Consider the following 18,692-nt stretch of genomic DNA (forward strand, 5'->3'; position numbering starts at 1 on the left):
GTTAGTGGGAATGTAAGTTGTTCCTTCCACTATGGAAAACCATATGGAGGTTCCTCAAAAAAAAAAAAAAAAAAGAAATACCAGGGCATCTGGGTGGCTCAGTCAGTTAAGCATCTGCCTCAACTCAGGTTGTGACCCCAGGGTTGGGCTCCCTGCTCAGTGGGGTGTCTGCCTCTTCCTCTGCCCCTCCTCCCCACTGGTGCACTCTCTTGCTCTTTCACTCTCTCTTTCAAATTAATAAAACTTTAAGAAAAATAGAAATACCATATGGTCCAATAGTGTCACTTCTGGTATTTACCTGAATAAAATGAAAATACATTCAAAAATATATATGCACCCCTATATTTCTTGCATCATTATTTACAATAGCTGAGATATGGAAACAACCTAGGGATCCATCAATACATGTGTCAGTAAAGATGTGCTACATATGCACGTGTATTTGTGTGTTTACACACACACACACAACAGTGCAATATTACTCAGCAATAAAGAAGAGTGGAATCTTGCCATTTGCTACAACATATTATTCTGAGTGAAATAAGTCGGAGAAAGACATATTGTATGATTTCATTCACATGGGGAATCTAAAAACAAAACAGACTCAAATACAGAGAGCATACTGCTGATTGTCAGAGGAGAGAGGGATGGGATAACAGGTGAAATAGGTAAAGGGGATTAAGAGATACAAACTTCCAGTTATAAAATAACTAAGTCATAGATTTTAAAGTACAGCAAAGGGAATATAGCCAATAATACTGTAATGTCTTTGTATGGTGACAGATGGTGAGCTTTTTATAATGTAAATAAATGTTAAATCACTAGTTGTATGCCTGAATATTGTATGTCAACTATGAAGTTAAAAAAATAATAAAAAATAAATAGATCAGCCTAAGCCTACCACTAAGAAAACATCACATCACAAAGGAAGAGCACAAGAGAAGAAAGGAATAGAAGAACTACAAAACACCCAGAAAATAATTAACAGAATGGAAATATATACCCATCAATAATTACTTTAAATGTAAATGGACCAAATTCTCCTATGAAAAGACAGAATAGCAGAATGGATTTAAGAAAAAAGGGGGGCCCATCTATATGCTGCCTACTGAAGACTCTCTTCAGATGTAAGGAAATAGACTGAAAGTGAAGGAATGGTAAAAGGTATTTCATACAAATGGTAACCAATAGAAAGCTTGGCTAACTATATCAGACAAAACTGACTATAAAACAGTAATAAGAAACAAAGGTCATTACATAGTGATAAAGGAGTGACCCAAAAAACATACAATGTGACATACAAAATACATAAAGCAAATTTTGATGAACCTAAAGGAAGAAATAGCAATACAATAATAGTAGGGATTTATTTTTTTAGTTTTTAAATTCCAGTTAACATACAGTGTAGTGTTAGTTCAGGTGTGCAGTTTAGTGATTCAACACTTATATACAGCACCCAGTGCTCATCAGAAGTCGGGAACTTTAATACCCCACTTTCATCAATAGATCATCCAGACACAAAACCTTAAGGAAACATTGGCTGAAATAACACATTAGGTACGATGGAATTAACATATACAGAACATTCCATCCAAAAGTTAACAATACACGTTTTTAAGCACACATGGAACATCTTCCAGGATTGGTCATATATTGGCCACAAAACAAGTCTTAATAAATTGAAGACTGAAATAACAGGCCAATTTCCCCAAATACGATGATATAAAATTAGAAACCAATTACAAGAAAAAAAAAAAAGGAAAATTCACAAGTGTGTGTAATGAAACCAAAGGCTCTTAAGCAACCAGTAGGTCAAAGAACAAATCAACAGAAATTTAAAAATATTTTGAGACAGTTGAAGATGGATATACAATATACCAGAACTTAGAACTATTTTTTGCTGCATCCCCTAAGAGAGAAGTTGATAGTATTAAGTGCCTATGTCAAGAAACAAGATTTCAAATAGACAACTTTACACCTCAGGGAATTAGAAAGAGAATAAGTGAAGCCCAAAGTTGGCAAAAGGAAGGAAATAACAAAGATCAGAGCAGAAATAAATAAAGACTAAAAAGATCAAAGAGACTAAGAGTTGGTTCTTTGTAAAGATAAAATTAACAAGCCTTTAGCTAGACTAACCAAGGAAAGAGAAAACTAAAATAAATGAAATCAAAATGAAAGAGACATTACAACTGATACCACAGAAATATAAAGGATCATAAGAGACTGGTATGAGTAATTGTACACCAACAAATTGGACAACTTAGAAGAAATGGATAAATTCCTAGGAACATAAAACTTACCAAAAAGACATCATGAAGAAATAGAAAATCTAAAAGGACTGATTACTAGTAAGGAGATTGAATTAGTAATCAAAAACATCCCAACAAAGTCCAAACCAGACGGCTTTTCTGGTGAATTCTAAAAACATATAAGAAGAATCAGTACCAATCCATTTTGAACATTTGCAAACAATAAAAGAGGAGGAAACTCTTCAAATTTATTTTGCAGGGCCAGCAGTACCCTGATACCAAAACCATGCAAGAAAACACTGGTCAGTGTCCCTCATGAACATAGATGCAAAACTCATGAACAAAATATTATCAAGTCAAATTCAGCAATATGTTATAGGAAGATCATACACCATCAAGTTGGATTTATTCCAGAGATGCAAAGATGGTTCCCCATCCACAAATCAGTGTGATACACCTCCTTAACAAAATGAAGAGTAAAAGTCATAAAATGATCTCAATAGATGCAGAGCAAGCATTTGGCAAAATTCAACATCTTTTCCTGATAGAAACTCAACAAATGGGGTATAGAGGGAATGTACCTAGACATAATAAAATCCACATATTAGAAGCCCACAGCTATCATCATACTCAATGGTGAAAAGCTGAAAGCTTTTCCTTTAAGATCACAAACAAGACAAGGAGGCCCACTCTCACCACTTTTATTCAAAAAAGTATTGGAAATCTTAATCCGAGCAATTATTCAAGAAATGAAATGTCCCCAAATTGGAAAAGAAGTAAAACTGTCACTCTTTGCAAATGACATGATATATAAGAAATCCTAAAGACTTTACCAAAAAACATGAGAGACAATGGACTCCGGGAAACAAAGTGAGGGTTTTAGAGGGGAGGGCGGTGGGGGGATGGGTTAGCCCGGTGATGGGTATTAAGGAGGGCACGTTCTGCATGGAGCACTGGGTGTTAACACAAACAATGAATCATGGAACCCTACATCAAAAACTAATGATGTACTGTATGGTGACTAACATAACATAAAACAAAACAAAACAAAAAAACGAATTCGGTAAAGTTGCAGAATACAAAACCAATATACAGAAATCTGTTGCATTCCTATACACTAATAAAAAGCTATCAGAAATTTTTAAAAAGTTAATTTAAAAAATTCTTAAATGCTATACTCATAGAGGATAGGTGGTTTTCAGAGGCAAGGTATGGGAGGCAGGCAAAATGCATGTAGGGAGACAAAGGTAAAAACTTGTAAAGTTGTAAAGTAAGTAAGTTATAAGGATGGTGACTGACTTACTGTAAGTAAGTTATAAGGAAATATAAATTGTATATTTGAAAGCTGTTAAAGAGTAAATCTCGAAAGTTTTCCTTACTAGAAAAACACATTTTGTAACTATGTATGACAATGGATATTAACTACTATTATGTAATCTTTTCACAGGCTATGCAAACATCAATCATTATGTCATACACAATACAAGAAACATAAAAAGCTAAGTTCATTACCACTAAAATAAATGCTAAATGTAATTTGTCAGGTGGAAATAAAATGAAACCAGTTAACGTCATAAAAACATACAAATGTTAGGTGTAAAAACTCAGTGGTAAATAAGTTGTCAAAGTAAGATTCACTAATATTGTAATGGTGCTTCCTAATTCATTTACAACTCTAGTTTATAACAGTTTTTACTCTAGGTAAAAAACATATTAAAAATAACTAACTACACTAATTTGTTATTGGATACAAAGTATTAAAAATTAATTTTAACTTCAGTAACCTAAAGTTTGGGGGGCATGGAATGAAAATGTAAAGTGTAGGTATGCTATCAAAATTAAATTAGGTTGTTATAAATATATTACATTTTATGTAAGCTTCATGGTAACCACAAAGGAAAAATCTGTACTAATTACAGAAAAGATTATGATAAAAGACTCAAAGCATACCACTACAAAAAGTCATCACATCACAAAAGATGACTGCAAGATATAAGAAGCAAGGAACATAGGATCTACAAAACAGAAGGGAACAAAATGGCAATATTAATTCATTATCTATCAGCAGTTCCTTTAAATGTAAATGGATTAAATGCTCCAGTCAAACCACAGAAATTGCCAAATGGATGAAATAGAGTCCAAATAGTATGCCACCTAAAAGAAGACTTTAGCTTTAAAAACAGCATAGACTGAGTGATGGGACAGAAAAAGGTATTTCAATCAAATGGTAACAAATAGAAATCAGGAGTAGCTGTAGTTACATCAGACAAAATAGATTATAAGCTAAAAATCTCCAAAAGAGACAGAGGTAACTATATAATGATAAAAGGGTCAGTCCATCAAGATATATCAGTTCTAAATATTTATGCACCCAACATCAGAGCACCTAAATATATAAAACAAACACTAACAATAACTAAAAGAAGTAAACAGCAATACAATGATAGTAGGGGACTTTAATATGTCACTCTTATCAATGGATAGAACGTCCAAACAATCAATAAGGAAACCATGGGATTTAAATAATGCTATAGACACAATGGACCTAATAGAACAGACATACACAGTACAGTCCCTCCGACAACAGCAAAATATACATTCTTCTCAGGCACACAAAATTTTCTAGGATACATAATATAGTAGGACACAAGATAAGTCTTAGCAAATTTAAGATTGAAATCATAGCAAGTATGTTTTCTGACCACGATGATAGGAAACTAGAAATTGCTAGGGAAAAAACTGGAGAATTCACAAATACATAGAAATTCAACAACATACCCTTAAATAACAAATGGATCAAATAAATTAAAAATGAAATTAAAAAGGATCTTAAAAAAAAAAAGTATCTTGAGCCAATTGGAAACACAACATACCAAGATTTATGGGTAGCAGCAAAAGCAGTTCTAAGAAGGAAGATTATAAATGCCTAAATCAAGAGAAAGATCTCAAATAAACAACCTAACTTACCAGCACAAGGAACTGGAAAAAGAACAAAATAAGCCTAAAGTTAGCAGAAGGAAAGAAAGATTAGAACAAAAATAAATGAAATGGAGTTTAGGAAGATAATAGAAAAGATTAACAAAACTCTAGCAGTTGATTCTTTGAAAAAATTGACAAACCTTTAGCCTAACCGAGAAATAAGGACTTAAGATTATAAATGGGAGAGGAGACATTACAACTGATACCAGAGAAATGCAAAGGATCATAGGAGACTACTATGTACAACTATATGCCAACAAACTGGACAGCCTAGGAGAAATCAGTAAATTGCTAAAAACATACAGCCTACCAAGACTGAATCATTAAGAAATAGAAAATAGGAATAGACCATTTTACTAATATGACAGAATCCATAATCAAAAATATCCCAACAAAGAGAAGCCCAGGGCCAGGTGACTCTACCACACTTTTTTTTTTCTTTAGGTTTTATTTATTTATTTGTCAGGGAGGGCACAGGCAGGGGGAGGGGCAGAGGGAGAAACAGGCTCACCACTGAGCAAGGAGCCCGATGCAGGACTTGATTTCAGGATCCTGAGATCATGACCTGAGCCGAAGGCAGACGCCCAACCGACTGAGCCACCCAGGCATCCCTCTACCACACTTTTAAAGAATGCCAATCCTTCTCAAACTCATAAAAAGTAGTGGGGCGACTGGGTGGCTCAGTTGGTTAAGCATCTGCCTTCAGCTCAGGTCATGGTCCCAGGGTCCTGGGATCGAACCCTATGTTGGGCTCCCAGCTCAGCGGGGAGCCTGTTTCTCCCTCTACCCCCTGCTTGTGCAGTCTCTCTCTCTCTCTCTCTCTCTCTCTCTCTCTCTCTCTCTCTCTCTCTCCCCCCCTCCCTCCCTCTCAAATAAATAAAGTCTTTAAAAAAAACTCTTCCAAAAACTAGAAAAGGAAGGAACACTCCCAAGCTCATTTTCACAAAGCTGGCATTAACCTGATAAGAAAGCCAGATAAGGACACTACAAGAAAAGAAAAACTATAGGCCAACAAAAATTTTCAAAAAAATATTTAACCAAATTCCACAGCACATTAAAAGGACTATACACTATGATCTAGTGGGAGTCATCCCTGGGATGTAAGGATGGTTCAACATATGCAAGTCAATAAATGTGGTGCATCACATTAATTGAATGAAAAATACAAATCCTATGATCATCTAAATAGATGTAGAAAGAGCCTTTGACAAAATTCAGTATCTATTCATGATTTAAAAAAAAAAACTCAACAAATTAGGGAAAGAAGGAATATCTTGGGGCGCCTGGGTGGCTCAATTGTTAAGTGTCTGCCTTTGGCTCTGGTCACGATCCCAGGGTTCTGGGATCAAGCACCACATTGGGCTCCCTGTTCCACGGGAAGCCTGCTTTTCCCTCTCCCATTCCCCCTGCTTGTGTTCCCTTCCTCCCTGTGTCTCTGTCAAATAAATAAATAAAATCTTAAAGAGAGAGAAAGGGCACCTGGGTGGCTCAGTTGGTTAAGCGACTGCCTTTGGCTTGGGTCATGTTTCTGGAGTCCTGGGATCGAGTCCCGCATCAGGCTCCCTGCTCAGCAAGGAGTCTGCTTCTCCCTCTGACCCTCCCCCCTCTCATGCTCTATCTCATTCTCTCAAATAATAAAATCTTTAAAAAAGAAAGAGAGAAGGAAGGAAGGAGGGAGGGAGGGAGGGAAGACCTTAACATAATAAAGGCATGGGTTTATTTCTGGGCTCTAAATTGTTCCATTGGTCTATCTGTCTATTGTATATTTGAAAGTTACTAAGAAAGTAAATCTTAAGTTTTCATCATAAGGAAAAAATTTTAAAACTGTGAAGTGATGGATGTTAACTTTATTGTATTAATCATTTCACAATGTATGCATTGTGTACCTTAAACTTACGCTGTGTTATATGTCAATTATATCAATATATCTGGAAAAAATTGGTTAAATGCCCAATTTCAATAGACATCCAAAATTTTCCAAGTATGCTTAAAGCTTAGAATTGAAAGTTCATACAGCATTTTGTGTTTCCCTTAACTCAAGTATTTACACAGTATTTTTCCAGTGCTTTTTAGAGTTATGAAGTTATTCTATAGCCAGACAGAATTATAAAAATTATATTGCAGAGGTCCAACATATTTAATAGTTAGAAACATTATTGCTTTTGTTGCCCTAGCTAGTTGTTTATATGTCCAGCTTTTTGTGGTTTGTAATACTTGTGACTAATGATTCCCTTATGGTAAGACATTTTGAAATTATAAGAAGTATATTATAAGTTACTGGACAGGGTACCCTCAGTTCAGAGTTGAAAAAATTAATCCACATGAGCAAGACGGTCTAGGGTGGTAGTTAAGAGCAGGGACTCTGAGGCCAGACTGCTGGGGTATAAACCTTGACTCTGCCTCTAACCAGTTGTGTGTGAATCTTGGGCAAATTATTTTTTGCTTAATCTGTGCCCCCATTTCCAGAAACTACCTGGTAAATGGGGATAAATATATAGAATTCACCTCGTGTGTTGGCAGGATTAAATGAGTTAACATATGTAAAATGCCTATTCTTTTACATTTCTATTGTTATAATGTGTGTAAATGACATGTGTTGTATATTAGAACTGTTTTGATTGCACCTCAAGTGCTATTCTTAAGAGGAACAACATTTTTGCGGGAGGTGGCAGGGCGGGGGTTGGATTCATACTAAGGTATTAGAAATTTCTGATGCTTTAAATGCTACTTTTTTTTTTTAAGTTTTGAGTAAGAAAAAAAAAAAAAAGACTAAAGCTTCCTAACTCCCTATCAGATTTAGAGTTCCCACTTCTTACCCGCTTCACCCACCAGCCTGTTGATTGACACAATGGATCCCATTAGGTAAGGCTCCCCCTCCTGCTCCCTCCCTTCTACAGTCAGCATTGTCCCACTTGAGTTCTTTGAGATTGTTAAGTCTTCACCCCCACTGTGAACTGTAATGGTAATGTGAATTTTTTTTTCCTCAGATAATACAGCAAACACACCAAGTAGTAGAAACTGAGCAAAACAAAGAAGTTGAGAAATGGAAAAGACTCGCACAGTTGAAGAATCGTGAGTTGGACAAGTTCCGCACAGAATTAGACTCCATATTAGATGTTCTTCGAGAGCTGCACCGACAGGGGGTGGTTGTGCCGGTGGCTTTTGCAGATGAAGTGAATGCGCCAGAGTATTACTAGAAACTGGGATTTCCCAGGACCTCATGGAAAGCCCTGAAGATGGAGGGTGAACGGGATTGTGCCACTGTCAGAAGAAGGCTTTTGAAAACAAGTGTTCCGGTGTGTGGCCAGGAAGCAAACAATACAAAAGCAACATTTCAAAATAAATTGCCCTAAACCAGTAAGGAAAAATATTATGCTGTATTTTACTGGAAATCATTAAGCAGTCACATGTTAATTTATGGACACGTCCCTTTGTGTCAGATGATTAGAACGAGTGAGCTTAGTTGGAAAAGGTCTTCTAGTCTAGATGTGGAAAGAAAAAAATTGCTCACGCTCTACCATTTTTTGACGAAGTGTGTATTCTGAATCCTTGGTGCCAGAAAAACAGCTCTTTCTCATGGAAACATGGAGAAGAACGTGAGCACAGTGGTTTGGACAGTCGCAGCGACAGTCCCCAGAGTAGAGCTTCCACAATAATTGACAAGAATGGTAACTTTGTACAGCAAACAGTGAACGCTCTGCATTCTCCCAGATTTCCACTTCTACCTCTGGCTGCCTCATGTTTGCACCTGACAGAAGTTCACATGTAATAGGGGAATGCGATTTCTTCATTGTTTTCATCTTTTATGCTCCAGGTCTTAAATACTAGTCCTTTTTTGAAAGTCTTAGATTACAAACAGAATATAACATCTTTATTTAAAAAGTAATGTATGTTCATTAGAAAAAATTAAAAGCATGCATAAAAGTAGCCAGTTGTTCTTTTTCACAATGCCTGTTTCCAAAAGCAGATCGTATATAAAATACTGGTAAATTCAAGCTGGAGCCACCTTGTTTTCAAGTGTTCCAGCCCTGTGCTGTCCTATAGGAGTATAATATGAGGCACATGTAATTTTCAGTTTCCTATTACAGCCGCATTTAAAAAGATAAGAAGGAAATGAAATTAATTTGGTTAATTTATATTATCTGATATATCCAAAATAGCAGTATAAAATGAGTTTTTACATTTTTTTCCATACTTAGTCTCCAAAATCTGGTGTGTTTCACATTTACAGCACAACTCAATTTGGACTAGCCACATTCCAAGTGCTCAATGACCATATGCCACTAAGTGCAATTCTGAAATAATAATATAGTGAAATATTTTGTAAAAGACAGGTGAAATAGATCTTGGTGAAATTATGGGTAGCAAATGTGAAATGTGGAAATTAAGTAATTCAATTAATGTCACTGTTCAACATTTTTTATGTCCTTTAAGAGGGCAGAACAAGCATTAATTAAAGGTAGCTATTTTTTATGTGAAAGAATTTTAAGTTACAACATAAACTATTTTGGTTATTGAGTGTACTTTTGTATATTTTTTATCTGCAAACCCATTAATTTATAGCTACACCCCTCCCTCCCTTTTGACTCTATCCATTAGCCATTCATTCCAAGCACAAACATGGTTGATTCTGAAACATAAGAAGTACAAACATCAAATATTACTATCAGAAAAAAGTACATCCTATTTTGATGAGGATTCGGTTTCTCTTTTGGAATAAGCTGTGCACATGACAGGTGTTCAATTCTGTTTACAGATTAAAGATCCCTAAGTACTATCAGAATTATTAGTTACAATTATAAACCTCAGGAACCATACTCCATTCCTTAGTCATTGTCCAAAGGGTCTAGGATGAGAACACAGAAGATAGACAGCACTTAGGCTATCTTGAATAGGAAGGCACTTTTTAAAGATTTTATTTATTAGAGAGAGTGCACGAGTTGGGGGGAGGGGTAGAGGGAGAGAGAGAAGCAAACATCCTGCTGAGCACAGAACCCTGAGATCATGACCTGAGCCGAAGGCAGATGCTTAACCAACTGAGCCACCCAGGCGCCCTTGAAAAGGGAGGCTTTTATGAAGAATTAAGCTCCAAAAATTATCAGTCCCTTCCTACCAATTCCATCCCCCTCACAATGTCATAAGGTACCTGCATCCATAGGGCAGAAACCTTATCAGGATACAGGGCTTGCTGCTGACACCACTGCTTCTGTGCAGAGTTCTGATTCAATCTATTACTTTGAGCCCATAGCATGCTATAACTAGTGTCAACCCACCAACCTTGGGAAATCCAGACTTTTAAATATTAGGGTCCCATTCCATATTACAAATATCCTAAATTTGTGACTAAATGCCAAGAAGTTGAAAACAGTTTCCTACCCATACTACTAAGGACTCTAATTAGGTCAGATCCACAGGTACATGATGTAACTGAGATAATCTCAGAATAAGATAATTTTATAGTTACAGAGCTATTCACACTATCCTGCTTTGAATAACTCCTTAGCAATGAATGGTGATTAAGAGTGAAGTTTGAAAATTTTCCAAACCTCCCAAGTGACTCTAATTCTATTTTGGTATTCGAACCCATGAATTAGAGCCTTCCTTTCCAGTTTCTGTAGAAAAGTCTAAAATGAAAAGCACATGGATTCTTTCTCAGCACCTGTCCAACCCTAATTAGTCTTTATGCCCCTAAAGTCTAAACCATAGTAGGTCCATTTGTCTCCAGGTTTGCTGAAAGCTTCAACCACAGCCACATAAATAATACACATAGGAGGAAACATTTTTTCCACCCACACTCGCTTTGTAGAATTGTTAGGAATGTTTGAAGGGCAGTGTCAGAGGGGATATCTATTCTCTAGGAGGGGAAGGGAAGCATTGAGTTTTATCAGGACAAAATGAATCATTAGTAATTGAGGAACAAAGGAAATGGACTAGACTTTGGGGAGAAGCAGACCAAAAAAAAAATAAAAAGGGGTAATTGTACCAGGTAAACATCCCTGGAGCACAAAAGTGAGGTGAGAACACAGCAGGAGTCTGACCCAGTGGAGCAACTCCCATTAAACCTTCCCTGCTCTTGAACCCTTAATGGTGGCCTGCCAGTGGTCCCCACCTCAGGGTACTAATATGACAATTAGAAAATCCTGATGCAGGGGACAGAGGATAGGAGACTGCACATGGTCTGTGTTTAAGTCCTTGGAGAAAGGTCTGGAAGGGATTTTGGAGAAGACTGTGAGGTAGGCAAAAATGAAGTCATGAGAGAAAGAATATTTATAAAAGGGTTAAATTGAGCCTGCTTATTGGAAAAGACTGAGTAGGAAGAAGCATATTTGCGGGGGTGGTTTTAAGTCACCCCAGCTCCTAGCAGTAAGTGTAAATAACCACACATTTGCATGTCCATGTCTTACCTGTTAAGCTCACTATCAGGGCCACATGCAAGGAGCCCCAGTAAGAGCCAGCAGGTTCAGCACCTTCACAGCAGCCGCGTCCCTTATACATAGTATCAGTACATTAATTGCCTTCTTTTGTCCCTTGACCATCACCTGCAAATACAACCCTCTCCTCCCTCCAAGACCCAGAGACTAATCTACACTCTGCCACCCGACAGGATAACGCAGGGCCTGCATCTCTACCTTTTCTCTCTCGAGTGCCGGCCCCTATTCCCAGTTCCTGCCAGAGTTACCCACTGTTCTCAAAAGAAGTCAACATGTTTGAAGTCAGGTCATTTTTCTTCCTGAAACCCGCTGCCCGTTGCCCTGCGTTTAAGCGTTCATCCAGAAAGTTCTAAACTTTGACGCCTTCTCAGCTGTCAGTCAATTTGGGATGCATTAAGAAATTACCATAGATTGGGTGGTTTAAACAACAAACATTCATTTCTCACAGTTCTGGAGGCTGGGAAGTCCAAGATCAAGGTGGGTGCATGACAGTTTGCTTCCTGACCTGAAGAGGTCTTGTCCGCTTGTATCCTCACAAGGTAGAAAATAGAGAAGCAAGCTCTCCTGGGACTTTTATAAGGGCTCTAATCTCATTCATGATGGCACCACCCTTACCACCTGATCTAATCCCAATTACCTCTGAAAGGCCCCACCTCCTAGTACCATCACACTGAGGGGTTGGGTTTCAACATACGCATTTTGAGGGGACAAACATTTAGTCCACATCGACAAACTCTCCTCAACATGTGGTCATCAATCCTGTAGCCAATCTCTTCAAAAATAGTATTTGTATCTACCTGTCCTTTTCCATTGCCATATCCACCACCACAGAAGCCCGGTCACCATTTTACTCCTTACTTTTCTCGTAGAGTTAAGTTTAATTGATGCCTCTCCCCCAGTGCTCTCCTCACTCCAGATAGCCTGCAAAACAACATTGCTAGGTAGTTCTTCCTAAAACTCTGCTTGATGCATACCAGCTTCCCACTTCTCCCAGCTGTTTTTTAGGTGTAAAGTTAGAATCCTTACCCTAAGCCATCAAGGCACTATTCAGTCTGACCTGGCCTTCGTCTTCACTCCATTCCAGACCTCTACTCTCTTACACAAATACTCCCTATGCCAGTTTCCTATTACTGCTGGAACAAATTACCACAAATTCAATGGCTTAAAACAGCACAGATTTATCATCTTAACCATTCTGTAGATCAGAGCTCCAACACAGTTCTCATTGGGCTAAAATCAAGGTATCAGCAGGGCTGCATTCCTTCTGGAGACGGAGAAAATGTCTCCTTGCTTTTTCCAGCCTTTCCTTCTCCTTTTCCACCTCTATTCCTTAGCTTTGCCCCCCTCCCCTCATCCTCACAGCGACCTTCCATCTCTCTGAGCATTCTTCTGTGCCTCTGACTCAAAACAGCTGGAAGACATTCTCTGCTTTTAAGGACCCATATGATTAGGTTGGTCCCACCTGGACAATCCAAGATGCTCTTCCCATCCCTCCATTTCCAGATCCTTAACAACAAAAGTCGCTTTTGGCAGGTACAGGACATTTTCACAGGTGGCTACCCTGGGGGGAGGTTAGCAGAGAGCATGATTCTGCCTACCACACTCCTCTCATTCAGATCCATCTCCTAATCTAACCATGCCATCTATGCTAACACCTTGGCTTATGTTCTCCTTTCCATTTGACCGTCTCGCCCCCCACCATGTCCTTTGTTCACCACACCAGGTTTTAATGATCACATTCTTCTCTAAACCAGACATATAGTCTGCATCCAATGCCTGATTATATTTCTCATTGTATACACACATACACTCACATCCCCACCTCCCCTGTTCATCTCTTTATTTTCCTAGGATCTCTTGGAGGAATCAGTTCCATGATGATGATGATAATGACAGCAATGACCCAGGCTTCTCAGGGACTTTGATTGAGAAGGAATCATTGCAGAGCTGCTACAGAAATAGGCTTAGAAATAAACAACTGCTCTAGTGTTCATGGAATCTAATAGTTAATTTTTTTTAATTTTATATCACTCTATTTCAGATTTTAATGTGAATTTTCTTTAACCACAAAGACTTTACTTGAGGAAAAAAACTGAAGGGGATTTCTATCTTCTAACAAATTGTCTACTAGCCTTTTAAACAAATGATGCTTTAAGCACCGTTAGTGCTGTACCACAAATAAATAGGATTTACCGGGTGTAGCGAATATGGAAAGACAAAGGGAAAAAACCAAAAAGCCATTCATAAGTGTGAATTTGAAGCTCAGATTGTTCACAGGAGAAACCATAATCCTAGGTGAGTATGACATTGACATAGCCTGAGTGTGATGAGAAAGCTGATTTCCCTACTTATATAATTATGCTGCTAATTTCTAGGTGCTAAAGCAGTTTCCTCGTATTTGTTCCTAATAAGTATGGAACAGTTTAGACTCTACAAAATCAGACTAAATATATCCCCATACTGCCAGATCACTGGGCTAAATTTCCGCCATGAGAAGGATATACTTATACTCCCAGAAAAATTCTTCCTGCGAATAATAGGCTTTTCGAGAGTAAGTTTCCCGCAGTGGAGGGCTAGAGTAGAGCCAGAGGAAACCAGTGGAAATATAATAAGTCTGAGTTGAGGTACTGCTGCCCTAGGAGCCAAAGATATCATTGATGTCCTTAAAGATATGACATGCTCCCAGAAGTTCACTGATGAGGGAGCATGTGAACAATAGATTAAGACACAGCTGCATAATTATCACCACAAGTCATCTAGAATATGTTTTGATATTTGGACAACAGCCCATTGGTACCAGCAATAGGAATAATGAAGCCTGAGAGAACTTGGAGATATGATAAAATAAACCATTCTAGATCTGTTGGACTCCTTAACAATATGCAGGAGATGAGCTACATGTCTTCTGTAGATCTCTCTTAATGCAGGGCTCATGCCTGCAAAGTCTAAAGCTAGCTTTTTCAGCAGGGAGAGGGTACAAATCAAGATTCCTGACCTGGTGAAGTTTACTATATGGCAGGAGAGATCAGACAAGTACACGTAGCCAAATAGGAATAAATGCGATAGGGTGTTACGAAGTGTGAGTGGAGCATGGAAGAAAAAGAAATTCCTTTCACCTGGGATGTGGAAAGCCTTTTTGGAAAATGTGGCTTTGGGGATGGATCTTAAGGAATGGGTAAAATTTTGGCACAACAGGACATAAGAAAGGAAATTCCAAAAACTGATTCCAAAATTCACATAGAAATGCAAAGGACCCCAAATAGCTACAACAACTTCAAGCAAGAAGAACAAAGTTGGAGGACTTACAATATCTGATTTCAACACTAATTATAAAGCTACAGTAATCAAGAAGTATGATTTGGCATAAAATAGGCAAATAGAAAAATGCAACAGAATAGAACATCCAGAAATAAGCCAACACATGTACATGGACAACTGATTTTCAAAAAAGGCTCAAAGGCAACTCGGTAAGAAAAGGTTCTTTTCAACAAATAAGGCTGAAACAATTAGGTATCTTAATATAAAAAATAAAAATAAAAGTAAACTTTGATCCATACCTCACAACATACACAAAGATTAACTCAAAATGGATCATAGACCTTAATATAAAACCTAAAACTATAAAACTTATAGGAAATAAAATAAGATTAAATATTTATGACCTTAAGTTTGGTGAAGACTTCTTTGACACAAGCCCAAAACTATGACATATATTAAAAAGAATTGATAAATTGTACTGTATCATAATAAGGAACTTCTGCTCCTCTAAGACACTATTAAGCAAATGAAAAAGACAAGCTGTAGGCTGAGAGAAACTATTTGTACATCATATATCTGATACAGGATTATACCATAATAAAGAACTCTCAAAAGTCAGTAATAAAACAAACACCCCCAATAGGACAATGAGCCAAAGACATGGAAAGACACTTTACCAAAGATAGAAGTTTTCAGACGACACAAATAAACAGGAAACTTAAAGCCAGAATGGTAAGCTTGTGAGCTAATGCCATAGCACCCCGGGGGACAGGGTTTTAATCTACATCATGAAGTGGGTTACAATATCCATTCAGAAAAAAAGGGTTCATACCAGATGTAGAGACCCCCCGGCTTTCCTGAGACCCTTAGTGAAAGGAGACAAGGAACTCCTGACTGACAGAGTAAAGGGATGAGGAAAATGGGTCTACCAGGGTCTCTAAGAAAAACAAAGTCTCCCTGAAAACATCTAAACCCCAAGCTCATGCTTCATGTGGAGGTGGGATCCAAATTCATACTCCATTTAAGAGGCAAAAAATCCCCAAGCAAAAATTCAAAAATAACATAATTCCAGATTGATCAAATCACTTGGGGCTTAAGGATAAGCAACACAAACACAAAGTTGTTCTCTAGGGATATTTTTGTAAAACCAGGGTGCATGGGACAATCATAGGAAAAAAACAAGAGTCCTTGAAAGGAAGCTCGTGCAACTACACACACACACACACACACACACACAAACACACTAAGAAGAGCTGCAAACAATTGGCTGTAAGAAGTAGCAAACCCAAAAAAACCCCAGGATGATTAGTAGTCCAGAGCCTAAAATTATGAAACAATCTAAAAGACAGCATAAAATGAGTATGGCTAAATAATTTTTTAAAAAAATATATATAAAAAATAGAGATAGATGTAAATCATAGCAAATGTAATGAAAAAATCAGGACCTCATGAGAAAAGAACAGATCAATTTTTTTGAAAGAGCCAAACAGGGGCGCCTGGGTGGCTCAGTCGTTAAACATCTGCCTTCGGCTCAGGTCATGATCCCAGGGTCCTGGAATCGAGCCCCGCATCGGGCTCCCTGCTCAGCGAGAAGGCTACTTCTCCCTCTCCCACTCCCCCTGCTTGTGTTCCCTTTCTCGCGGTGTCTCTCTCTGTCAAATAAATAAATAAAATCTTTAAAAAAAGGAGCCAAACAGAACTTATGGAAACAAAATATATAAAAATATATATAACAATTGATACATAAATTCAATTCAGTGAGTGGTTAAACAACAGACTTTAACTTTCAGTATCAAGTATGTTCATTAAAATTCAAGAGTAATCTCTAAAATACTTTAAATAAATATACAAATAAATGAATGAATGAATGAATAAATAAATAAAATACTTCTTTAAAAAGAGAGTAAAAACAACTACAATGGAATTAAAATTTTTAAATGAGAGAGAAAGAATAAAAGCAAATGAGCCACAATGGAGTATGCAGAATAGACCAATCACTATTTTAAGTGCTTTACATGTTTTATCACTTAATGCTTACAAAGTTTTAGATGGATGTTATCCCTTTTTGAATATGAGGAAACAGTCTCAAAGGGGTTAGGTACCCTGGTTACGACTCTACAGTTAGCAAGTATGGAACCAGTCCAAATAGGCTATTTCTAGACCCCATGCTCTTGACCACAGCTGCATGAGATGAAGCAAGAAAGGAGAAAAGCAGAGCAAAGCAAATAGAAATCACAAAATGAGATGCTAAAAATAAAACATCATCAGTAATCACAATACATTTAGATGGAAAAACCATGCAAGTTAAAAGATAAATTTACAGATTTCATTCGCTTTCCATAAAACCAGATTGAAAGTTAAAAAGAATGCATAAAGAGGTCAAAAGTTAGAGACAGAAAAAAAGAATCAGATAAATAGAAACCAACAGAAAGGGGACCATTCAAGCCTTCCACAGTTTCTCAATTTCTTGGAACCCAGTTTGGTCCTCTGCTTGGCAGCCCTGCATCTGAACAATATACCAGATCTCCCAGAGCCTTCCAGTTTCTCCTGTAAAACAGATCTAAGGAACAGTCCCTCTCTCCCTTCAGCCAATTTTTATGGACTGCCTACTGTGTTTCAGGCACTGGTTTAGCCCTTGCAGAGCTTACGTTGTAGCAGGAAGAGCACAGAGGAAACCACGGACATAATAATCATGTAAATTGTATAGTATGTAGGTGATAAGTACTGTAGAGAAAGAAAAAGCGTATGATCAGGGAGATGGGGGTGCTGGACAGGAATAAGGGGAATGCAGTGCCCAATCTGGAAGCATGACCAGCATCAGCCTCATTCAGAACGTTGAGGAGGGGGTTATTACTTTGCTAGGGCTCCAACAAAGTACTACAACCGGGTGACCTCAACACCAGAGATTTGTAGTCTCTCAGTCCTGAGGCTGGAAGTCTGAGATCAGGTGTCAGTGGGCTTGCTTCCTTCTGAAGGCTGGGAGGGGTGTCTATTCCAGGCCTCCCTCCTTGGCTTGTATTCTCCTGATTTGTCTTCACGTTGTCTTCCTCTTCTGCACGTCTGTGTCCAACAGTTCTGTTTTTATAAGGATACAAGTCATATTAGCTGGGGGCCCACCCTCATGACCTCATCTTAATGAATTACATCTGCAACAACCCTGTTTCCAAATAAGGTCACATTCTCAGGTTTGGGGGATTAGGACTTCAACATGTGAATTTGGCGGGTTAGGAGGGGGTACAATTTGACCCATAACGGGGCATTTGGAGGAAAAACTTTCAAGAGATGAGGGAGTGGGCCAAGTGGATATCTAGAAGGAAAATGTTCCAGATAGAGAGACTGGCCAGGGCAACAGCCCCCCTTGTTACAGAGGAATGTCTGACATTTTCAAGGGATAGCAGGGAGGCCAGGCTGGAGCAGGATGAGCAGGGGAAGAACAGTGGATGAGATGAGTACGGCTGCGGGACAGGGGAGGAAAGCCTTGAGGTCACTGTAAGGACTCTAGCTTCTTTGCTGAGTGAAATTGGAAGCCATTGTAGGATTTGGAGCAGAGAAGTAACCTGACTTATATTTAAAAGGATCATTTAAGTCTCTGTGTTGAGAGTTTTCATAGGAGGATTACAAAAGTTAAGTTACCGGAGAGGCTGCTTAGAACCCAAAGATGTCATCCATTACTGTTTATAAGGGTGCTGGTAGTGTCCCACCCAGATTTCTTTACTAGCCCGTGTGTTGGCCCACTCATGCTCCCTTCTCTAGAGAATTGCCGTTGGTCAAAGCA

At 38.1% G+C, this 18,692-nt stretch overlaps 1 protein-coding gene across 5 annotated transcripts in view; it reads left to right on the plus strand.

The window, feature by feature from the left end:
* The window catches only part of CEP162 (centrosomal protein 162), a 99,854-nt gene extending 90,115 nt beyond the window's left edge, over nt 1-9,739 (plus strand). For all 5 annotated transcript variants that reach the window (XM_027604135.1, XM_027604139.1, XM_027604138.1 and 2 more), the window contains one exon: nt 8,216-9,739. In XM_027604135.1, coding sequence (XP_027459936.1) covers nt 8,216-8,425 — 210 coding nt within the window. In that variant the 3' untranslated portion in view covers nt 8,426-9,739. The remainder of the gene's footprint in view (nt 1-8,215) is intronic.
* Nucleotides 9,740-18,692: the final 8,953 nt, after the last annotated feature.

This window comes from Zalophus californianus, chromosome 7 (assembly GCF_009762305.2).
Source record: "Zalophus californianus isolate mZalCal1 chromosome 7, mZalCal1.pri.v2, whole genome shotgun sequence".
Classification (NCBI taxonomy): Eukaryota; Metazoa; Chordata; class Mammalia; order Carnivora; family Otariidae; genus Zalophus; species Zalophus californianus.